The 23,896-nt window shown below is 51.1% G+C and overlaps 2 protein-coding genes and 1 long non-coding RNA gene across 10 annotated transcripts; 2 read left to right on the forward strand and 1 right to left on the reverse strand.

The window, feature by feature from the left end:
* Positions 1-577: 577 nt before the first annotated feature.
* Positions 578-22,100, reverse strand: CHST12 (carbohydrate sulfotransferase 12). 8 transcript variants are annotated; one of them, XM_069569607.1, is made up of 3 exons: positions 21,875-21,947; positions 5,067-5,152; positions 578-4,341 (listed from the first exon to the last, which is right to left on the reverse strand). In XM_069569607.1, exon 3 carries the CDS (start codon positions 4,266-4,268, stop codon positions 3,009-3,011), a length of 1,260 nt encoding a protein of 419 aa, XP_069425708.1. In that variant the 5' UTR covers positions 4,269-4,341; positions 5,067-5,152; positions 21,875-21,947; the 3' UTR covers positions 578-3,008. The 8 variants fall into 8 exon arrangements, with proteins under 8 accessions (XP_069425708.1, XP_069425710.1, XP_069425709.1 ...); XM_069569609.1 differs by having other exon boundaries at positions 5,071-5,152; positions 21,875-21,945; XM_069569608.1 differs by having other exon boundaries at positions 21,839-21,924.
* On the forward strand, positions 3,837-6,053 carry LOC138428774 (uncharacterized). Its single transcript, XR_011252573.1, has 2 exons — positions 3,837-4,867; positions 5,057-6,053. It is a non-coding gene; the product is annotated as an uncharacterized lncRNA (long non-coding RNA).
* Positions 21,353-22,312, forward strand: LOC138428895 (uncharacterized). Its single transcript, XM_069569820.1, has one exon. It carries the CDS (start codon positions 21,353-21,355, stop codon positions 22,310-22,312), a length of 960 nt encoding a protein of 319 aa, XP_069425921.1.
* Positions 22,313-23,896: the final 1,584 nt, after the last annotated feature.

The raw sequence follows: 23,896 nt of genomic DNA on the forward strand, positions 1-23,896 counted from the left end.
CCTGAGGAATGGTGGGGGCTGGAACAGGGCATCACAACCTTGCTGGGTCTCAATTTCCCCATCTGCAAAGTGGGGCCAATAATCCCTATGACTATGGATTCTGGTCCAGCCCGTAACTTTATAAGAACCTTCCAGGAAGCCCTGGCGCTTCCACCGATATGCCTTTTCCCAAATTAGACCTCCTCCCTTGGAAAGTCTAGCCTCACAGCAACTTTCTGCTTGGAGTATGACACCCACAGACCACCCGAGGTCAGGAATGAAAGGGGCCCTCCAGCAAAGAGACCGGTACCCATTAGCAGAGTGCCCGGAGGGGCCGGCTGGAGGAGGAATGACACACAGGAGGGGATTTCTGAAGACACGTCTGCCTGAGGCAGACCGGGTGTGCCCAGGTCCTTCCCCTGCCCGACTGCGGGCTGCGTAGCAGACCTTGCCCAGGCCAGGACGGCCCTGCTCAGGCTGGTCCTCCCCCCACAACGCCCCACGACAACCCCCATGCCACACCCCGGCCCTTCTCCCAAAGTACTGTGGGAACTCCGTGCTCTGGCAAACATTTCTGGAAGAATTTAGAACCCAGACATTTTTCAACCAAACCTTTTAGAAACCCAGACCACTTCCAAAGCTGACCGACTTTGAAACCTGACACTTCAAAGCCACTTTTCGAATTTGTGCCCCCAAGTTTTGAAACCAAAATATTCTGGAAACCTCCTGGAAGCAAGATGCTCTGGGAGGAAACCAACTGAGATGGCAAAGCTGTTGCATCTGGACTGGTTTTGAGCCCCCAGTTTCTGTAGAGGGCTTTGAAGTAAGAGTCGTTTCGTCAAGCCAGAGTTTCTGCTAGAATTTTCCTGGGAAGCAGCTCAGACGTTTGAACTGAGCCCACAGAAGCGCTTGCTTGTTCCTTAAGGACACTCATCGAGCTGTAAACAGGGTGGATCTCGGGAGGAGTCTTGGATCCCTCGCTTCACACACTTCTTTCTCAAACTCTCCGCCCAGCCATCTGCTGCCTGCTGCTGCTGTCCTCCAGCGGCTGGGGTGGAAAAATCCATCCCTGAATCACGGCTCAGCCCGTGTCTCTGCTAGCCCGCAGCTCTTCCCTTCTGGTGTCCAGGGCGCTGTTCGGCCTCAGAGCTGGAGGAAGGGGCATGAAGCAGCGGGCGGCCTGTGACCTCGGGGGCCAGGTGGGCGGGGCGGGGGCTGCGCGGAGGGGCGCTCTGAAGTCCCACCTCCCCATCCTCCAGCCTCTCGCTGGACTTCCCTTCACCGTTCTCCCTTCTCTGACAGGCCCAGTGAACACTGCTGTGCCCTGGGTCTGGGGGGAGTGCGCCTTCCCCTCCCTGCCGTCTCCACTGCGCCCGCTCCCGGCGAGGAGGGAGAGGGAGTGTGAGGGGCGGTACAGGGGCCGTGGGGCCACGCAGAGGCCGTCCTGGCGAGGGTGGAGGTGCGTGGGCCGGGCTGTGAACTTCACTCTCCCCGTTTTTGAAGCGGCTGAAGCCAACCCTCCATGTTCCCCGCCTGTAGATCCCTTTGCTCCGGGCACCACTGCTGACCATCGGGCTGGCACTGTGCCCCTGCCCCTCCGAGGGAGCTTGCTTCCCTTCAGAGGTCAGTGCCATCCCACTCAAGCCTGTGCCGGGCTGAAGTGTGCCCAGTCCCCACCGCAGCAGGGGCGTGCTGAAGGCCCGGAGACCTAAGCTATACTCTCCAGGCACAGCGCGCGCACTCGCGGTCCTGCCAGCCTCCCACCAGGACTGCAGGCTCACACACTCAAGATCTGTCGAGTGCAGACGCTGGAAGACAGGCTGTGCTTGCCCATCACCAACCAGTCGCCCAGCAGACCCTGGTCCGCCGGCGTGACGGCGCCATCACCGCGAGCAAACGCCCTCCGGGTGGTGAGCAGGACAGCCAGGTGGGATCGTCTCGGGCAGGCCCGAGGGGTGACATCTGGTTCTCATCTAACGTACTCAAGGCAAAGGCAGGGGCAAGTGCAAACCAGCAGTCTTCTTCATTAGCAGCACCACCTCCGGACGACGCATGATGAAATAATTCCCCAAAGAAAACGCCCCAGCCTTCCCTTTTCACATGGACCACCGAATCAGAGAGCTTCCCCACCGGCTCAGTGGTAGAGAACCCACCTGCCAAGCAGGAGACCCGGGTTTGATCCCTGGGGAGGGAAGCTCCCGTGGAGAAGGGAATGGCAACCCACTCCAGTGTTCCTGCCTGGAAAATCCCGACAGAGGAGCCTGGCAGGCTACAGTCCGTGAGCTCACAAGGAGTTGGACTGGGCGACTAAAACAGCTTTCACTTCTGGAGGATACGCTGCCCTTGCACACACACGGGAAGGCCTGATCTTAAACCCAAGGCCCTCCTTCCTGCTGACAACCAGGAACCCTCCCTTCCTGAAATCGAGGCCCTGAAGCCCAAGCGCGGGCCACGGCGCTGCTCGGGGCCCCTCGTGAGTGTGCTGCCCCGCCGGAAGAACCACAGAGCAGGCGGCAGGGGCAGGTGTCACCTTTTACTCCACCACTGCCTTCTCCATTTTCCATATTAAATATCTGAAATATATTAATCTTAAAAAACAATATTCACACAGTACTCAAAGAATGCAGGGAAGGAGTAAACAGCAAGTCTAGACTGCAAAACCATAGGGCATTTTACAGACTGGAATGTGGGTGTGATCAGTTCCAGGTGTTTCCCGCGGGCTTGTCACCAGAGCACCGTGGAACCCTGCGGCCCATCACACCGGGAGAAAGACAAAGCCGTAAAAACACAGGCGCGGCAGGCCAGCGCTCCATCCCCTGGGAGACGGCCGCGGCGCCACAGGCCCTCCGTCCAGGGTGAGAGAACGACACGAGCACTCGTCCGCTTGGAGCTCGGGGTCTCCCCCGGCGCCTTCAGCCTCTGAGCAGGTTTTCGGGCTTGGGGCGGCGCCTTCAGTCTCTGAGCAGATTTTCGGGCTTGGGGCGGCGCCTTCAGTCTCTGAGCAGATTTTCGGGCTTGGGGCGGCGCCTTCAGTCTCTGAGCAGGTTTTCGGGCTTGGGGTAGCCGAAGAGAACAAAATCTGCCTCGTACAGCTTGTAGAGCTGCTGCCTCCAGGCCAGGGGGATTTTGGCAAACCAGCCTTCCTCCCAGCTGCTGGCAGTCCTGTTCCGGTAGCTCGGGGGGAACCGCAGCAGCGAGTCCACCTTGAGCAGCCGCAGCAGCTGGGCGGCGTCCTGGTCCAGGGTCTCCAGCTTCCCCACGAAGTCGTAGTCGATCTGGCAGGGGTGGCAGAGGCGGTGCGCCTGCCGCCAGTGCTCGTTGAAGGGCGCCAGCTTCTCAGTGTGCGGGTCCAGCAGGTACTGGATGAAGTCGGCGAAGGACACCTTGAGGCCGGCGCTGAAGGCCTCACTGACGGAGGCGGGCAGGCTGGTGTGGTTGGAGTACCTCCTCAGCATGGGCACGGCGAACTTCTGGTAGAACTCCTCGTTCTCCAGCTCGAACTTGCTGCGGAAAGCCGAGATGAGGCGGACGAAGGGGTCGCGCACGAACAGGAACTTGGTGTACTTCTTCAGCTTGATCTTCATGAGGTGCCTGGAGAACTTCCCGTAGCGGCGCCAGAACTTGTTGAAGGTCAGGTGGGTGCTGGAGTTGTGCACGTACTCCCGGGGGATGTCCAGGGGGTCGCGGTAGGGCGCGCCCTGGCCCGAGAGGCTCTGGCTCAGGACGATCATCACCCGCTTCCAGTTGGTGCAGGCCACCTTGGGCACGTAGCAGTAGATGACCCCGTGCCGGTCGTCCACGATGAGGTGGTTCAGCTCGTAGTTGGGGATGTCGTCGAAGGAGCGCTCCTTGGTGGGGAACACGAAGCTGGTGTTGGCGCAGAACTCCCTCAGCACGCTCCTCCGCTCGGCCTGCCGCCCGTCCGGGTCCGGACTCTGCTGGGCAGCGTGGCTGGACCAGTCGTAGCCCCTCACGCTCTCCTCCAGGTTGCCGAGCACAGGCTTGCTGGAGGCCGGCAGGGAGGGCTGCTCCACCCTTTTACCCAAAAGGGGGCCCTGCTTCTCCCTGACGAAGCTCTCCCAAGTCTCAAGGCTGGAGGTGAAGACGTCCCCGGGCGCTGAATCGGGGCTGGGGAAGGGCTTTAGCGCGTGCGGCCTGGAGAGGGCCGTGTGCAGGCTGAAGTGGGCGGGGCCCATGTTGTCCCAGTACACGATGATCAGGAGGACCATGAAGGCGGACCCCAAGACCAGCCACAGGCGGAAGAGCCGGCTCTTGGTCATCGTGTCCATGGATGCAGGGGCCTTTCCCTGGGCCCTCTCACTTCAGCTTCCGGCAGAGGTGGGACGCCGCACTCTGGGGAAGCTGGAAGACAACAGAGGCCAAGTGAGCGATTGAGGCCCTCTCCCAGCCTGCAGCCTGGACAGGAGGGGCTGCTTCTCTGCCTCTTCACCCTCGGTGAGCTGAGCTTTGTGGGGGGCCTGGTGGGCAGGCGTCAGCTTCCCCATGTGATGTGACCCCTTTGCCCCACCCCAAGCCCCTTCTGCTGCGTCCACACCATCCAAACACACACGTGAGCCGGGCCCTGTGGGAGGCTGAGGGAGCACGTGACCCGGGCAGGCTCCGGCCAGGGCTCAGCCTTCACCCCACAGCACTGGCGGACACTGGGGCCACCAGGAGCAGGGCTGCTCAGGAGGGAAGACACGTGAGTGCTGGGGCTTCAGCGCTGTGAGGGGCTGTCGCATGGCAGAAGGGGCAACTCCAGAAGAGAAAACCTGAAACTGAGTCAAGCCCACGGAAGGAGCGCCCAATAACCATACGTGGGCCCGGACCCAGAACGGGCTGCCTGCTAAGCCGGACGTCGGGGCGCAGAGGGATGGAGCTCATCTTGGTAAGTCCAGAGGAGAGTCCCGGCTGAGCACTCTCTGGGACAGCGCCCGGTGTACACCTCCGAGTCTACATCTCTAGTAGACTGTGCACCTGGCATCCAACACATTTTCATTAGGCAGAAATTTGAGTACAATCTCTATGCACCTTTGCAGCTTTTGTTTACCCTTAATTTTTCTTTTTAATGGAAAAGTGATACATACTCACGGTAAAGACACTGGCAGACTGCGGTGCTGGAAAAGACTCTCAGAGAGTCCCTTAGACAGCAGGGAGATCCAACCAGTCAATCCTAAAGGAAATCAACCCTGAATATTCATCAGAAGCACTGATGCTGAAGCTGAAGCTCCAATACTTTGGCCACCTGAAGCAAAGAACTGACTCACTGGGAAAGACCCTGCTGCTGGGAAAGACTGAGGGCGGGAGGAGGAGGGGTGACACAGGATGAGATGGTTGGGTGGCGTCACCGACTCAATGGACAGGAGTTTGAGTGCGCTCTGGGAAATAGCGAAGGACGGGGGGGCCTGGCGTGCTTCAGCCCATGGGGTCGCAAAGAGTTGGACACAACTTGGCGACTGAACAACAACATGTAATTATTACACATTACACAGGTAATGGGCACACCACAAAAATCCTGAAGCAAGACTGCTGGTGAGATATCCTGCTGTCTCTTGCACAACCGTTGCTGCAACTTTAGCTGGCTCCCTTCGAGTGGGTGTGAGTGAAACAAGCAGCAGCCACGCTGCAACAGCTTTTAATACCCTTTTAATGGCGATGGTTATAATCACACACTTTTACAACCTAACTTTAAACTAGATCACAAGTGCCCATGTCACTGAAGATTTCAAGACCTTCCCTTCCCAAGGACGCACCAGGATGAACAGTTCATAAAGATGAAGATGAAACCATATTTAAAAAAAAAAAAAGTTTGCTACAGGCTGAGAAAGCAGCAAAGGGAAAAAGTAACTTAAGATGTCAGGTGATTTAAGAGACCAGTTTTCACTTTTAATACTAAGGCCAACAAACAGAGCAGAGGCGATGCGGAGCCACGGTCACATCCTGTGGCCACAGGTCGGCCGCATGTTTACGGTGCAAAGAGCCACCTGGCATGACGACCTAAATGCCTTATTTTTCAACCAAGAAGTAGTATATGTACATTAATAAATGCCAGTGTCTACAGCGTCTCTTACAAACTCTGACTCTCTCTATTAATAGTCGCCAGGAAAAGACACGATCGCAGTCACAAAAAAGACAAATACTGTTATTTCCACTAACATGAGGTTCCTAAAGGGCTCAGATTCATAGAGACAGAAAGCAGAAGAGCCCGTGCCAGGGGCTGGGGAGGGGTGGCGAGTCAGTGCTCAGTGGGTACAGAGTCTGAGTCTGGGTGAGGACATGAGTTCTCAGGACAGATGGTGGTGACGGCTGCACGGGAGCGGGAGCGTGCTCATGCCACTGACTGCGCCCTGAAACGTGGCCAAGCGTGAGCGTGCTCACGCCACTGAGCTGCGCCCTGAAACGTGGCCAAGGTGGTACTTTCATGCTATGCATATTTTACCGCAAAGAAAACACTGGAGGAAGAAAAGTGAATTAGAGCTGTAACGATCGACTTGGGAGGGGTTTCCAAGAGGTAATGCTGCATGAATAAGGCAAATGTCGGACAGTGGGTACAAACTAAAGCAAGGCCTAAGTATGGTCGAGAACTGTCAGAGGCTAACCTCGGAGCCTGCCGCGGGAGCCACAAGTTACTGTACAGCCTGTGTAAAAGCTCCACAGGTGACTCTACCTGCAATCTGCTTATGAAGAAAACACCAAAGTTTTAAAAATTTATAATTGGGGGTTATTGCACAAAAACAGGACAGGTCTTCCCCTTGGGACAGCAGAAACGCTGCGTCTGGTCACTCACTGGGGAGATTGGTCCAGGAGCCTTGTCTCGCCCCGGTGTCCTGCCACGTCACGGCCCCTTCCAGCCCTTCTACGCCACGGGGACGCGTGCCTACACACCAAGAGAGGCAGCGCTGATCCATGACCCCGAGGCCACGGTCCATTTTTAACATCAAGGAACAAGGGCAGTCCTCTGTGCTGTCATCTCTAACCTCAAACAAGCCACGAGAGCAGGAGTCGGGGAAACCCGACGGGCTGCGCGCACGGAATGGCCTGTGAGAGCAGGGCTCCAGGAGGAAGGACCGCGGCTGCCTTCACACACGCTCGGAGCCCGAGAACACAGCGTCTCGGAGCCGCGACGAGAGAGCAAAGGCATGAACAGGGCAGGGGCTCACACGGCGCTGCCGGCAGCAAGCCTGGCTCCTCAGAAGGCAGCGGGACATCTGGGAACTTCTGGCCCAGCAGCCTGGGCGGCTCAAGCCAGATAACCCGGGTAACACATCCCTGTCCTCTGGGTGAGAGAGCAGAATGACGGGGAAAACCAGGCTGAGAACCGACGTGCGTGCTCAGACACTTCGGTCGCGTCCGACTCTGTGACCCCGTGGACTGTAGTCTGCCAGGCTCTTCTGCCCAGGGGACTCTCCTGGCAAGAATACTGGAGCAGGTTGCCATGCCCTCCTCCAGGGCATCTTCCTGACCCAGGGATCAAACCCGCACCTCCTGTACCTCCTGCATTACAGGAGGATTTGCTGAGCTGCTGGGGAAGCCTGCTGAGAACCAGAGACTGCTTCAGAAACATGCCAGGGAACAAGTGACCTCATAAAGTAATTTCTGATTCATAAAATAAGGGCATTATTTCTGAACATAAATCTCCCAGGATTTCAAAGAGCAGTCAGCAAAAAGCCCCACCCGTTTTGAAGCAGCAGAGCAAGAAGTGCCTTCACAGAGGAGATGCTCCCTGTGAGTGCCGAGCTTTTGCCTCCAGCAACAGAAGCCACAGCAGGGCTGAGCCACAGGTTTCATCTCTGGAGGGCTGCCTTTCTACTAAAGCAGAACACTGTGGCTAGGCAGAGAGTTTCTGGGCCCAAGGGGGGCTGTGGGGCATTTCTGCTCACACAAGGCAGGGTATGACGCCAGAGCAGACGTGGCCACCCCTGGAGGCAAGCACCCCCGGCAAGCTGGCTGCCCACCTACGGCGGCTTGTCTGAAGGAGCCGCTGTGAGTCCAGGAAGACGGGGAGGTCTGTGACCGAGCTGAGGCCGGCCTCCCTCACACTCAGGAGCGTGTCACCCTGACACACTGAAAGCGAGGGCCGCGCGGCCAGACCCACAGGCGGCCGCGTGTGAGGGCGTTTCCCACAATTCGACGGCAGAGCAGAGCAGCAAGGGCCAGCGGGGTGTGCTGACTTCACACGCCAGCCTGACTGGGCTCTGGCTGCGCGGGCAGCCGGTCCCACACGCTGCGAGTCTGCGAGGGTGCTTCTGGATGGGGTTCGAGCTCGAATCGGTGGGCTGAGGAAAGCAGAGGGTCCTCGCCAGCCTAGGTGAGCCTCGCCCACTTTGTTGCAAGCCTGAGTAGAACGAACGGGCAAGGGCAGAGAATTCCCCGTCTCCACCCGGCTGTCTGTGAGCTGGAGCGCTGGTTTCCCGCCTTCAGACCCGGCCGAGCACTGGGACCCACGCCACTGGGCTCCTGGTTCTCAGGTCTTCAGACTCGGACGGGACCCACCAGCGGCTCCCTGGATCCGAACTTCTCAGCCTCCATGCCGAGTTTCACGGAGGGAACTCCTTGGGATAAATACACACGCAGACACACACACACAGCCCTTACTGGGGTTCTGTTTCTCTGGAGAGCCCTCACTAATACACGAATGTTTATTTTGTCATTTGGACTGGGGTTTGTGGGTCTGTGTGTGTTTGTGTATTTACTACACATTATAGATACAAATGATCAAACCAGTGAGAATTAAACAGTGAGTGGTAATAAACGGAAATTAATGGATCTGTTGTGGAAAGGAATGTTAAATGCAGAGAATCTCAGCCAGTATAGAATACCCAATACAAGTATTCCATAGGGAGAAGCTGAGATTCTTTTTTTCCCCTACAGATATCCTGCTGTTTCAGCACCCTATTTGTTTAAAAGACTGTTCTTTCCTGATTAAATCACATTAGCACCTCTGCTTTTTTTCCCAAGTGAAGTTTACTGAGGTATGCTTTATACACAATAAAACGCACTCTTTTAAACTGCACAGTCTGGTTAGTCTGGGCAAATGAACACTGTGTTGAAGACACAGAACGTTCCCATCATCCCCCAAAGTTCCCACACCCTCCCCAGCATCCAGCCCCAGGCAGCTGCCAATCTGTCACCTGCCCTGTAGCCCTGCCTGTTCCAGAATGTCACAGAAATGGAATTACACAGGAAGCAAGGGCTTGTACTTGGCTTCCTTCCCTTAACAAGATGCTTTTGAGACTTGTCTAGGATGTTACTTGTGTCACAGCCGAACAGTACCTGCTATATGGATAAACCACTATCTGTTTATCCATTTACCAACTGACGAACTTTGGAGTTAGTTCTTTTTTTTGGTTATTATGAAAAAAATTGATATCAGCTTTTTTTGCATACAGACCAGTTTTTTTTTTTTTTTTTTAATGCTGAGACATTCAAAAAGTCAAAAGACTGTATTTAAAAATATCAAGCAGATTTTTCACTTCCTGGAGGGTTCTATAAGATCCATGACAGCAGATGTTCTAGAATAAAGCTTAGGGGTTCTGTTTAAAGATGAATCAAACTGACCATCAAAATACGATATATGACTCTTAGATGATCATTTTTCCATTAAAAATCTTACGGGCTCAAGTGATTAGAGCAAGTTTGTGGGGCACAAGGTTAATATACAAAAGGTAACCATTTTCCTATATATCAGCAATGAACAAGTGGAATTTGAAATTAAAAACACAATTCCATTTATTAGCACCTTCCCAAAATAAAATACTTACATATAAATTTAATATGTACAAGATCTCTATGAGGAAAACTGGAAAATTCTGATGAATGAAATCATCAGCAGAACTACATAAATGAAGAGATATTCCATGTGCAAACTGCTAAGGATAGGAAGACTCAATATTGTCACGGTGTCAGTTCTTCCCAGCTCCATCAACAGATTAATCCGAATCAAAATCCCAGCAAGTTCTTTGTGGACATCAACAAACTCTTCGTAAAGTTTATGCGTGGAGGCAAAAGACCCCAAGTAGCCAACAAAATACTGAAGGGGAAGAACAGAGCTGGGAGACTGACGCTGTGAGACTTCAGGACTCGCCACAAAGCTGCAGTAATCAGAACGGGGTAGTGTCGGCAAAGAGCAGAGAACTAGGCCAGCGGGACAGGCGGGACCCAGAGACAGGCCCCATACAGGCGACTCACTGTCAGCAAAGGAGCGAAGGCAGAACAATGGAAAGACAGCCTGCAACAGACGGTGCTGGAGCACCTGGACGTCCACACGTTAAAAAAGAATCCAGACACAGACCTTACACTCCTCACAAAAGTTACCTCAAAACGGACAGTAGACCTGAACGTGAAGTGCAACCCGGTTAAAGCTCCTAGACCTTTAAATGACCTGGCACATGGCGATGCCTTTTCGAGAACACCAAAGACACTATCCACGAATGAAATTACTGTCCACACAAAGCTCTGTACAAGAATGTTCACTGTGACTTTATTCAAAATTACTACAAACTGAAAACAACCCCGAGGTCCACCAACGGGTGAATGAATCAACAAACTGGTGTGCTCGTTTAGCAGAAAAACCACTCAATGATCAAAGAGTGAGCCACCGACTCACACATCCATACACGCAACCACCCAGACGGATCCCGCAGGTACTACACTGAACGAAAGGGCTCAGACACGAAAGAGCACAAGCCACACAATTTCACTACCAAGTTTCTAAGAGGCAAAATCAGCAACAGAAATCGCCAACCGCCATGGGACACCAAATGTGGGTGAGGGAAGCGGCCTACGCCCTTGTCTGTAAGCGTGGTTGCACAGGCGTATCTGTCACGAAGTTCACACTTGAAATGCGTGCGTTCTATTGCATGTAAATTATACCTCAATGCATTTGACTGCAAGGGGAAAAAATGTGAGCAGTCTTATTAATTCAATCTCCAAGAGTTAAAATTTTCAGCATAAACTCTATGTGACTAACCAGCTGCCACTTACTTCTACCATACAGGATACAAACACCAGCACTGAAGTACCACACACACGTTAGAGATTGGGAAGAAAAGGACAAGAATTCTGAGGCCCAGTCCAGTCTCTGCTGAGCGGCCTGGGACATTTCTTTAACTCTGAGTTTTACTTCTCTACCTATAAAACAAGAATAATCAAGGTCTTTCTGCTAACCAGAGCTACTGAGAGGATGAAAATGAGAAAATATCAGCTAAATGTTTTGTAAAATAGTAAAGCATGTTCTTCAGACTAGACCACTGGCCCTATTTATCTTTCTGTTTCATATGGCTCTCAAATATAACATTTTCATTATTAGTCATGCTATCTATCAATATCCAGTTATTAGCAGTCAAATCAGAATGTATTATTTTAATTAATTTTATAATAAAAACAACAGTAGCTAATATGCTTTCCAAAGTGCTGATATAAGGTCTGCATATCTTAAGTTATTTAATCCTCACAACAATTTTGGTAGAGTTAGGGCAAAATAGCCAGGCAAGTTGCCCAAGTGTGAACAGCTACCACTGCTCAGAGCTGACATTTGACAACTGATTTCAGAGCCTACATTCGCAACTATTACACTCTACCAGCCTCTCAGGAAATATTTAATGTGGAATTGGTTGGTTTTTCTAGGCACTCAAATTTTTATCACCTTTATTTCTGAAAGAATTCGCTTCTCCTTGTCCAAATAACCAACTTCTGGGCCTTAAATCAAATGACATGACCTTCATTAAGAAGTCCAAGAATATTTCAAATTTCATTTATTTATGCTACTGGCAAAGAGACAGGAAACTATCTACTTCTTATCCGGCTTTGCAGACACTACATAAGGCAAATAACTCCGTGGCTCTCATCACGGCAGTCGACAGAAATCGGGAAAGTGTGTTAGTGAAATCGACATTTGCCCTCTGCACCCTCTATCGCCCAGCCCTGCAACTGATGCTCTGGTGCTGGATTAAACCCTACTGAAAGGTATATTTTCACTTCATGCCACCAGCACTGGGGGTTTACTTGCTTGTAAAATTACTTCACTTGTATTCAGTTAACCCTGAGAACTGAATCTGACAGTGTATCCAAATAAAGAGAAGTAATAAATGGTCACACTGATGAGAGCCATAGGTGGATATTCATCCCAGAAGACCTGAACCAACACTGAGCCAAACTTGGCCTTTGAAATAAACTTCCCAGAGAGCTGGCCACAGCACAGACGGCCGCCTGTTGACATGGTGTCTTCACACCTGGTGTTTGAGCCCAGGGAGAGCCTCACAAGTAGCCAGGACATTAAGGTAGGCTCTCTGGCCCCATATTCCCAAATTAGATTTCAGGTTTTCGGGAGATGGGCATCATGTCTACTATTTCTTCTGTATTCCTCACAGGACTCAAATACTTGTTGCAAGGTATTTGACTCTGGAATCCAAACAATAACTCATTTCCCAGAGCTAAGTCAATTCAAAGAAATTATTTCAAGGGAAAATAGATAATAAATTTTACTACGATTAGCTGAAAAGCCTGATTAAGGGCTTTACCTTCTTAATATACGCAGACCCTAACCTTTCTCAGCCAGTTCTCACCTGCGTTACTGCAACAGCCTCTGACCTGGTCTCCCCGCCTCTGCTCTCATGTTCATATAATGTAGCCATGGTTATTCTGCCAAAAGGCAGGTCACGTCATGGCTCCGCTCAAACTCTCAATCACTGGGGCCCAATGTCTTTCCGTTTCCAGTCCTTACGATGGCCCACGACAAGCCCTACAGGACTGGGCTCCCATTCACATGCCTTTCACTCCCCGTCAATGGCCCTACTCAAGCCACAATGGCCTCCTTGCTGTCCACCACCGGCACCAACCAGGCTCCCACTGCCTGGACGGCTCACACCCGGGAATCCTGTGGCTCACCTCGGCACGCACCTCACCAGCAAGGGCTTCCCTGATCACTCCCCACCCTGCCAGCCCGTCCTGCATACCTGCTTCTTCTCTGTGTCATCTGTCATCGCCTAATATGAAATCAAAAGACGCTTACTTCTTGGAAGGAAAGTTATGACCAACCTAGATGGCATATTAAAAAGCAGAGACATTACTTTGCCAACAAAGATCCGTCTGGTCAAGGCTATGGTTTTTCCAGGGGTCATGTATGGTTGTGAGAGTTGGACTGTGAAGAAAGCTGAGGGCCGAAGAATTGATGCTTTTGAACTGTGGTGTTGGAGCAGACTCTTGAGAGTCCCTTGGACTGCAAGGAGATCCAATCAGTCCATCCTAAAGGAGATCAGTCGTGGGCGTTCATTGGAAGGACTGATGTTGAAGCTGAAGCTCCAATACTTTGGCCACTCTGGGTCGTGAAGATCTTTTTTGTACAGTTGTTCTGTGTATTCTTGCCACCTCTTCTTAATATCTTCTTAATATCTATTCATGCAAAGAGTTGACTCATTGTCAAAGACCCTGATGCTGGGAGGGATTAGAGGCAGGAGGAGAAGGGGATGCAGAGGATGAGATGGCTGGATGGCATCACCGACTCAATGGACATGAGTTTGAGTGAACTCTGGGAGTTGGTGATGGACAGAGAGGCCTGGCGTGCTGCAATTCATGGGGCTGCAAAGAGTCGGACACGACTGAGTGACTGAACTGAACTGAACTGAATATTAAATATGATCTCTGTTCATTTCCAAGGCAAACCATATCACGGTAATCCAAGTCTATGCCCCGACCAGTAACGCTGAAGAAGCTGAACAGTTCTATGAAGACCTACAAGACCTTCTAGAACTAATACCCAAAAGAGATGTCCTTTTCATTATAGGGGACTGGAATGCAAAAGTAGGAAGTCAAGAAACACCTGGAGTAACAGGCAAATTTGGCCTTGGAATGCGGAATGAAGCAGGGCAACGGATAATAGAGTTCTGCCAAGAGAACGCACTGGTCGTAGCAAACACCCTCTTCCAACAACACAAGAGAAGACTCTACACATGGACATCACCAGATGGTCAACACCGAAATCAGACTGATTATATTCTTTGCAGCCAAAGATGGAGAAGCTCTATACAGTCAGCAAAAACAAGACCAGGGGCTGACTGTGGCTCGGATCATGAATTCCTTATTGCCAAAACCAGACTGAAATTGAAGACAGTAGAGAAAACCACTAGGCCATTCAGGTATAACCTAAATCAAATCCCTTATGACTATACAGTGCAAGTGAGAAATAGATTTAAGGGCCTAGATCTGATAGATAGAGTGCCTGATGAACTATGGAATGAGGTTCGTGACACTGTACAGGAGACAGGGATCAAGACCATCCCCAAGAAAAAGAAATCCAAAAAAGCAAAATGGCTGTCTGAGGAGGCCTTACAAATAGCTGTGAAAAGAAGGGAAGCAAAAAGCAAAGGGGAAAAGGAAAGATATACCCATCTGAATGCAGAGTTCCAAAGAATAGCAAGGAGAGATAAGAAAGCCTTTCTCAGCGATCAATGCAAAGAAACAGAGGAAAACAATAGAATGGGGAAAAACTAGAGATCTCTTCAAGAAAACTAGAGATACCAAGGTAACATTTCATGCAAAGATGGGCTCAATAAAGGACAGAAATGGTATAGACCTAACAGAAGCAGAAGATATTAAGAAGAGGTAGCAAGAATACACAGAACAACTGTACAAAAAAGATCTTCACAACCCAGATAATCATGATGATGTGATCACTCACCTAGAGCCAGGCATCCTGGAATGTGAAGTCAAGTGGGCCTTAGAAAGCATCACTATGAACAAAGCTAGTGGAGGTGATGGAATTCCAGGTGAGCTGTTTCAAATCTTGAAAGACGATGCTGTGAAAGTGAGGCACTCAATATGCCAGCAAATTTGGAAAACTCAGCAGTGGCCACAGGACTGGAAAAGGTCAGTTTTCATTCCAATCCCAAAGAAAGGCAATCCCAAAGAATGCTCAAACTACCACACAATTGCACTCATCTCACATGCTAGTAAAGTAATGCTCAAAATTCTCCAAGCCAGGCTTCAGCAATATGTGAACCGTGAACTTCCAGGTGTTCAAGCTGGTTTTAGAAAAGGCAGAGGAACCAGAGATCAAATTGCCAACATCTGCTGGATCATGGAAAAAGCAAGAGAGTTCCAGAAAAACATCTATTTCTGCTTTATTGATTATGCCAAAGCCTTTAACTGTGTGGATCACAATTAACTGTGGAAAATTCTGAAAGAGATCGGCATACCAGACCACCTGACCTGCCTCTTGAGAAACCTGTATGCAGGTCAGGAGGCAACAGTTAGAACTGGACATGGAACTGTTAACAGACTGGTTCCAAATAGGAAAAGGAGTACGTCAAGGCTGTATATTGTCACCCTGCTTATTTAACTTATGTGCAGAGTACATCATGAGAAACGCTGGGCTGGAGGAAGCACAAGCTGGAATCAAGACTGCTGGGAGAAATATCAATAACCTCAGATATGCAGATGACACTACCCTTATGGCAGAAAGTGAAGAAGAACTAAAGAGCCTCTTGATGAAAGTGAAAGAGGAGAGTGAAAAAGTTGGCTTAAAGTTCAACATTCAGAAAACTAAGATCATGGCATCTGGTCCCATCACTTCATGGCAAATAGATGGGGAAACTGTGGAAACAGTGGCTGACTTTATTTTTCTGGGCTCCAAAATCACTGCAGATGGTGACTGCAGCCATGAAACTAAAAGACGCTTACTCCTTGGAAGGAAAGTTATGACCAACCTAGACAGCATATTAAAAAGCAGAGACATTACTTTGCCAACAAAGGTCTGTCTAGTCTAGGCTGTTTTTTCCAGTGGTCATGTATGGATGTGAGAGTTGGACTGTGAAGAAGGCTGAGCACAGAAGAATTGATGCTTTTGACCTGTGGTGTTGCAGAAGACTCTTGAGAGTCCCTTGGACTGCAAGGAGATCCAACCAGTCCATTCTGAAGGAGATCAGTCGTGGGCGTTCATTGGAAGGACTGATGTTGAAGCTGAAACTCCAATCCTTTGGCCACCTGATGGGAAGAGCTGTCTCATTTGAAGACCCTGATGCTGGGAAAGATTGAGGGCAGGAGGAGAAGGGGATGACAGAGGATGAGATGGTTGGATGGCACCACCGACTCGATGGACATGGGTCTGGGTGGACTCCTGGAGTTGGTGATGGACAGGGAGGCCTGGCGTGCTGCGGTTCATGGGGTCACAAGGAGTCAGACACGACTGAGGGACTGAACTGAACTGAATGTTAAATAGTCACTAGTATTTTGCTTACTGTCTATCTGTACTAGAATATAAACTTTAGAAGGGAGGTACTTGACCCTTCAAAGTTTGTCACAGTTGTAGCCTCAAGGCTATGAACAGTGCTAGGAATACAATAGGTGCTCAATAAAGAGTTCTTATGCTAACAAAAATAGATAAACATGACTGACCCTGATTTCATAATTTCTGAAACTCAGTGATAAGTAAAGAAGAGCTAATAATACTATCATTTCTACTTCTGGATGTATTCTAAATTCCCTTTGTTGTTTTCAGTCGCTAAGTGCTATCTGACTGTTGACTGCAGCATGCCAGGCTTGCCTGTCCTTCACTATCTCCCGGAGTTTGCTCAGATTCATGGATCACAGCCTCGTCATGGCGAAGGGGCTTGCATAACTCAGTGAAGCAACAAGCCATGCTGTGCAAGTCCACCCAAGATGGACAGGTGATAGCGAAGAGTTCTGCCAAAACGTGACCCACTGGAGGAGGGAATGGCAAACCACTCCAGTATTCTTGCCACAAGAACCCCATGAATAAAATTCCTTAACAAGTTAAAAGAAAAAAGCTAAAGAAAGCTCCAAGTCTCTGATATGTGACCGCAGCCAAGAGACAGGACACTGAGGACAGTAACAATAATGGAGAGGAAATAAGAAGAAGTAAACTCTCCCCATAAGAAAGAGCCTGGTGAGTGATCCAGCTGCACACAGAACACCAAGCGCCTGGCCTCTTCTTTCATTAGAGCAGGAAGCTTACCGCTTTGTCTTTATTTTGATCAATGTTATGTATGTATGTTAAGGGATGACATCATCGCCAGAGTTCACTATACACACAGCCCCCAGTCCCTCTTTCCTGTTGCCCGTCTCCCTCTTTCTGCCCCATTCTTATTTGTTTTTGGCCATGCGGCATGTGCTATCACGGTTCCTCGGCCAGGGATCAAACCCGTACCCCTGCAACGGAAGCACAGAGTCTTAATCACTGGACTGTCAAGGAAGCCCCTCCCTCATTCTTAGCGGTCTCTTTCGGTGTTGCCACCTGCCTCTAAGTAATTGCCCTGGGCGATAACCGAATAGTTCAGCTGGGGTATCATCCACTGATTTCCCCAAATAGTGGCAAGCGGCAGGCAGAAATGTAGTCTTTCTTTCCCCCATCAGCCCTTCAAACAACCATGCCACGCTCATCTCCACGCCTCCCCCAGACAGGCATATCATCATTTTAATGAGCGCGATATTCAATGTTTACATAAATTATTACCGTTGCGCAAAGGCTATTCACAGCAAAGCCTTGCAGTACACCATAATTATTTTTCTTTCCTGCACAACGGCTTATTTTCCCTGGAACTTGTTAATCCTCTCCTGCTTTCGTCTGCTTTGTTTTCTATGTACTCATCACTGCTACAGCCCCAACTCTGCCAACTGTCGAAATCTCCTCTCCAGATGCTTCAGAGCACCAGAGACTCCGTCTTTCATCTTCCCCGAAAAACCCCTTTGAGGAAACATCGAGGCTCAAGTCATGAGATACCTGCCCTCCCTACCCAGTGCCTGGTTTGGCTGGCATCCCAGCTTCTCCACCTACCCAGCAGTCTTTTCACCTTTCCTCTGAGGATAATTCTGTCTCTTCTAGTTCTGACTTTCCAGATTCCCCACCTTATTCTGGGAAAGTACGCTTGCCAGTCATGAGAGACATTTTTTTGGAGCAAGTGTGAAAATATCTTTATTCTACCCTTCTTTGCCTGATTTTAGAATTCAAGGTAAAACATTTTCCTTCAGAATTTTGAAAGCAATGCTCTCTTGCCTCCTAGCTTCCAATGCTCCCGTAGATGGTTCCCAAGCCATTCTGCTCCATGCTGTGATAACCCGTTGGTGGCCTTTGTTCTTTCTCTAGAAGCTAACACAATCTTCTTAGTCCAGAGTTCTGAAAGTTCACAGCAGTGTGCCTTGGAGAGAGTGTGCATGGTTCTCTCTCCATGTGAACTCTCACCATGGAAATTCTGAAACACATTACCTTTGGATGCACATTCAATAAACTCCTTGCTTCCAAACTCTCACTAGTCACTACCAGAAATTCAGTATTACTCTACACAAACTTGCTCCCCACACTCTGAATATCCAAACTGGGAACTGAACAGACGAGGTGAGTGACAGATACCTGCATTTTCGTCTGTGGTGCTGGTCACTCAGTGGGCCCCTTCAAAGGAGGAAGTTTTGGTTTTAGGATTTACCTTATAATTTTGTGGATGATTTTATCCCATTTTATTTCTTGCTGAAACTCTCATTATGTAAACTGCCTAATCTGATCATTTAATTTTCTTTTTCTTTCATTTTCCATCTCTTTGTTGTTGTTCTATTTCCTGAGCTGTCAACTTCTTCTTCACCTACTGAGTTTTTTATTTCTTCCACTGTATTTATACACAAGTCATCTTTTTGGATTTCTGAATGCTCCTTTAAAACAAAAAAATCCTCAATCCTCTGTGGTGACCTTTTCCTAAATGGAAAGGAAATCCAAGGAAAGAGGGGATATATGTACAAGTGTGGCTGACTCACTTTGCTGTACAGCAGAAACACAACACTGTAAGGCAACTATACTCCAATAAGATACATAAAAAGAGAGCATCTTGGTCTTGTGTACTGATGCAATATTTTCCGTCTCCGTGTGTGTATCAGTGACAGTATGCTTTTTAAGTTTTCTTCCGGCATACTCTCTACTGCTTCCAAGTGTATGTTACGCTCTCTATCTTCCCAATCAGAGGTTTTGTCACTTGTCCCTGGTTATCCAGTCCTATTTAAGGGGAAGGGGATTAAAAGAACCCAGAAGCTTTGGACTCTAGAAGGGAGTTATTATTATTAACTATGAGCTTCGTCAGTGAGTGATCCGACTGGGCCTCCTTACTGTGGACCTTATCGTCATTATTTTTAGATCCTTTCTCAGGCTACGCACTTTCCCCCGAGATTCTTCCATTCTCCTGCCTGGAAGGAGAAGTACCAATGGACAGTATTCTGGGAGCCACGCAGGCTGCATCTACTTCATTCTCTTGTGTTCTGTGCAGCAGTCCACCCCTTCTCCCCCATTCAACTGCACCATGTTTCCTATTCCTCTCTGAAACTCAGGTCTCTAAGCAGCGACAGAAACCACCACCTTGGTTAAGTACAGGAAGTGCTGAGTTACTGAGTCAGTTATCATTAAGCACATCTGCTGGCAAATGACTGGTGAACAATGAGCTTGGCTGCAGCCACAGACCCACTAAGTACTGTGAAAAGAGCCACTCCTCTCTGAAGAAAAAGAGAAACAATCTAAAAATGGAAACTGAAGATGTTAGTTAAAAAAAAGTACAAACTAGCAGCATTTGTTTCAGTATTATCAATATCCTGTTTCTCTTATCCAGGAATGGCACTTCAACCTGAGACCTTTCTGGATGAGAGCCACTCACTAGCCTTAGTGACTATGCAGTAATGACCGGAAGCTACATTTCCTCTGTCAACCATCCAACGTGCTCCTCTTCTGCCATCGACCAGTTTCCTGTTGGCATTCCCCAGGATTCCCTCCCAGGGCACATTCTTTCTCTCCAAGAGTACTTCTCACCCAGGATGGCCCACAAATACTGTAAGTTTCTAAAAATCAAATGCATTTTAGCCCCTCCCTTCTCTACATTTGCTCCAGCATTCCCTGGCTCAGGTACCAGCCCTCCTCAGCACCCACGTGAGACATCCTGGTTCCTTCCGCCTTTTTCCTTTCCCTCTCACCACATCCCCCAGAGTGCAGTAGCACTGAGGACTCTCCTGCTTCTTTCAAGCCGACGCCCTTCCTTCTCAGCCACTGTTCTGACCCACGCCCCCTATAACTGTCCCCAATTCAGTCTCCATCTCCTGATACCCTGGACCCATTCCTCTGTTCTCACAAGGATTACTCTCTAAAACACACCTTTCACATTCCACCCCAAACCTTGACTACCCCTCACCAAGAGGATAAAGTCCAAGCTCCCTGGCAAAGCATTCAAGACCCTTCGATCAGAAACCTCTTCCTGGCCTTAGCTTGCATTTCAATCCTCAAACCCCATCCTCCAATCAACACAGGGACGCACTGCTCCCTCCCCTCAAACATTCCATTCACTTCCTCATTTCCACACACCCTGGAATGTTCTCCCCAAACTTCACTCATCTCTCAAGGCCCAACTCATGTCACCTCCACTATGGAAAACTTCTGCAACACCTAACAACGAGTTTAGCTGCTCCCTCTTTCTTCGCACTTTGTAAACACCTAGATGACAACACTAATCACAGGGTAGTATAGTCAGGCTAACCATATTACCAGCTTCTAGCCCTACTTGGCAGCTTACAAAGGACGAGAGGCTCACTGTTTGCTCAGATGATGAAGTAGGTGCACATTGAGTGACAGCGAACAGCACTGCTGGCTTGAAAACACCAGCGCAAAGTCTTATAGACCATCTGGCACGAAAGCGAAACACCCATGCATTTCCATGCAGGCACTCTCTAAATTCTCAGCAGTGCTACCTTCAGGCAAGGATTTCCTAGGTGTCAGCTGACACTGAGGTGGCAGTGTTGCAGTATACAAGTGTATCAAATCAACACTCTGCACATCTTAAACTCACACAATGCTACATCAATTATACTTGTTTTAAGAAAATCTTCCTAGTATCTCCTTTTTCACCCTGACACCAGCCCTGTCTCACATTCCCAACACCAGATGTTCACAGAGAAGGGCTAGACTGTGTCCTGGTTTGGGGGCAGGTGAGGACAAACTGAGCTGTTTCTCAGCTGCCCCCTGCCTGGACCCACACATTAGGGGACAGTCTCCTTAGAGAGGCGCTTGCATCGACTCTCCCCCAATCCACTTTCTCATTCATCCTGGGTCTCCCGAGTCTCTCCGGCGTCGAATCATAAAATAAATAATCCAATAATCACAGGAACACTATGGCTTGTTGTGCTCCGCGCCAGACGGAACCTCGGCTCCAGCCAAAGGCTCGCCGGAGATGTCTTGGTGGCTGCGAGCCCAAGTGGAAGATATAAGTCCTACTGTTCGCGACTAATACATGGCTTCCTCGCGCTGCTTCTGGAGCAAAGGCTCATCTGAGTGGTGCTCTTCCAGGGCGCGCCCGCCTCGGCCAGGGCTGCAGTTCAGGCCGGCGGTCAGCGGGACGGGGGAATGCCCGCGGCCTCGGGCGGCCCGGGGCACCGGGCGGGGCCCCTCTGCAAGAGGCCGGTGGGGGGACGCGTGCGCCCGGGCCGCCCGGCCCCGCGCCGGAGCCCCGAGCGCCTGCTCCCGCTCCACGCTCCCGACCAGCCCGAGGGGGAAGCCAAGACCCCCCGGCCGCCGCCGCCGCCGGCCCCCTGCAGGCTCGATGCCCGGCGGCCAAAACGGGCGGGGACCAGCCCCGACGGCGGGAGCGGCCCGGCCGCGAGCTCCAGCGCCCGGTGCAGGTCTCCCTCACGCCCGCAGGACGGGGGCTCAGAGACGCTGCGAGCCCGGCCAAGGTCACACAGCGTGGGCGCGGGGGCTCGGCCCGGGGCTGCGCCGGACCTGCCCCGGCGGCTGAGGGGGCAGGACCAGCCCCGGTTGGCCGGCGCCGCCCCGGTCCCGCGCCCCTCGCCTCACCGCACCCTGCACCCCTCATCTCGCCGCGCGCCTCACCTCGCGCGCCCCGCACGTCCCCTCGCATCACCTCACCTCGCGCCGCAGCTCGCGCCTCCAACGCCTCGCGACCGCCGGCGCCTCTCGAGGCCGCCCCTCCACCGGCCCCGCCCCCTGCCCCTCCTCTCGCGAGAAGTCACGGCCGCGGAGGGGCCGGGGAGGCCGAGTCGCACCCCCACGCAATGCGCCTGCGCCTTCCGCACCGCCCCCGGGCCTCCCCAGCCCCTGCCATGTGGCGCAGTATTTACGGCTCGGAGCGACCCCGCCCCCGGCCTCCGGGAGCCCCGCCCCCTTCCCAGCAGCCAATCCTGTGCGGCCGGGCGCTGGAGGCCCGCGCGCAGCTGCAGCCGCTCGGGTACACCGGGCCCGCACCTGCTGTCTCCGGGGCCGGCTCGCGAGCAGCGACTGCCTGCAGAGCATGCTTATGCCAGGCCCTGTGTGGCCTTGAGCAAGGGACTGAACCTCTGTCTGTGATTGTCTCCAAGTACATCAGTAGGGCCGCGACTTCGTCCTGCAGGGAGCTAACAAGACTCAGATGTATGGTGCTGAGCGAGGTGCCTCCCCTCGTGGTCCTTACTGTTTTGTTTTCCTTTGAGGTAAAAATACACATGACATATTGCCTCCAACCATGTTTAGTGTACCATGGGGCAGTAAGTGCATTGCTGTTTCGTGCAACCGTTTCCACTGTTTGTCCCCAAGACCCTGCGGTCAGGTCATGGTTCCTCCGGTGAATGAGTTGCCGTCTGATGAAGCCATGTCTCATTCAGTCACGCGGCCGGGGGGTCCTGCTGCTGGGCCCTGGAGGCGGGGGAGTGAAGGAGACAGGAAGGTCTCTTATTTACATATTATTTGTTTGTTTATTTTTGGCTGTGCCGGATCGTCTTGCTGTGAGGGTTTCCCTGGCCGCGGTCGAGGGGGGCGCTAACTCTTCAATGCCGTGCGTGGGCTTGTCACTGCGGTGGCTTCTTGAGCTGTGGAGCCCTGGCTCTAGGGAAGAGGACTTCAGTGGGTGCAGCACGGTGGGCTCAGTAGTTGCGGCCCCTGGACTCTAGAGCACGGGCTATAAGCCCCTGAGTGGTGGCTTACCGGCTTAGTGGCTCGGCGGCATGTGGGATCTTCCCAGATCGGAGGTGGAACCGGTGTCTCCTGCTTTGGCAGGAGGATTCTTTACCACTGAGCCACCAGGAAAGCCCAGGCCTGCCCTGTTTGAAAACCAAAAACCAGACTGAGACTTCTACTCCTGCAGCTAGCCCCTTCTCAGCTCATCTCTCAAAGCAGGGGTCTCTGCACACCCTCCATTTCCCTTCATCCTACTCTCTGGAAGAAGGTTTCCTCCAGGAGGCAGGCACCAGCCAGGCAAGCGGGGAGCACTCGGGGAGATGCAGAGAACCTGGTTCTGTTGCATTCCTGCAGTCAGTCAGGAGGTGACGGGTCATTTTATCAACAGGGTTCAAAACTTAGAGATGTCACCTCTGTCTCATCTGTGTTAGCTTCCTGTGGTTGCCAGAACAAAGCACCACAGAAAACAGAGATTTAATCTCTCTTGGCCTGAAAGCTGGAAGTCGGAGATCAAGATGTCGACAGGGTGAGTTCCTTGCCTTATAGACGCTGTCTTCTCTGTGTCTCTTCACATTAACTTCCCTCTGTGTGTGTCAGTCTCTGCATTTAAATTTCCCCTTTTAATAAGGACAGTCACATTGAATTAGTGCCACCCTAATGACTTAATTTTAACTAGACTTCTTCTAGATACGAGGGGTTAGTTAGGACTTTTAGGTATCTTTGTTGCTGCTGCTGCTGCCAAGTTGCTTCAGTTGTGTCCGACTCTGTGCGACCCCATAGACGGCAGCCCACCAGGCTCCCCCGTCCCTGGGATTCTCCAGGCAAGAACACTGGAGTGGGTTGCCATTTCCTTCTCCAATGCATGAAAGTGAAAAGTGAAAGTGAAGTTGCTCAGTCATGTCCGACTCTTCGAGACCCCATGGACTGCAGCCCACCAGGCTCCTCCGCCCATGGGATTTTCCAGGCAAGAGTACTGGAGTGGGTGAGAGGGACAAAATT

This window comes from Ovis canadensis, chromosome 24 (assembly GCF_042477335.2).
Source record: "Ovis canadensis isolate MfBH-ARS-UI-01 breed Bighorn chromosome 24, ARS-UI_OviCan_v2, whole genome shotgun sequence".
Classification (NCBI taxonomy): domain Eukaryota; kingdom Metazoa; phylum Chordata; class Mammalia; order Artiodactyla; family Bovidae; genus Ovis; species Ovis canadensis.

Coding starts and splice junctions, on each gene's coding strand:
- LOC138428895 (XM_069569820.1), top strand. CDS start 21,353: ATGCCCGCGGCCTCGGGCGGCCCGGGGCACCGGGCGGGGCCCCTCTGC.
- CHST12 (XM_069569605.1), bottom strand. CDS start 4,268: ATGGACACGATGACCAAGAGCCGGCTCTTCCGCCTGTGGCTGGTCTTG.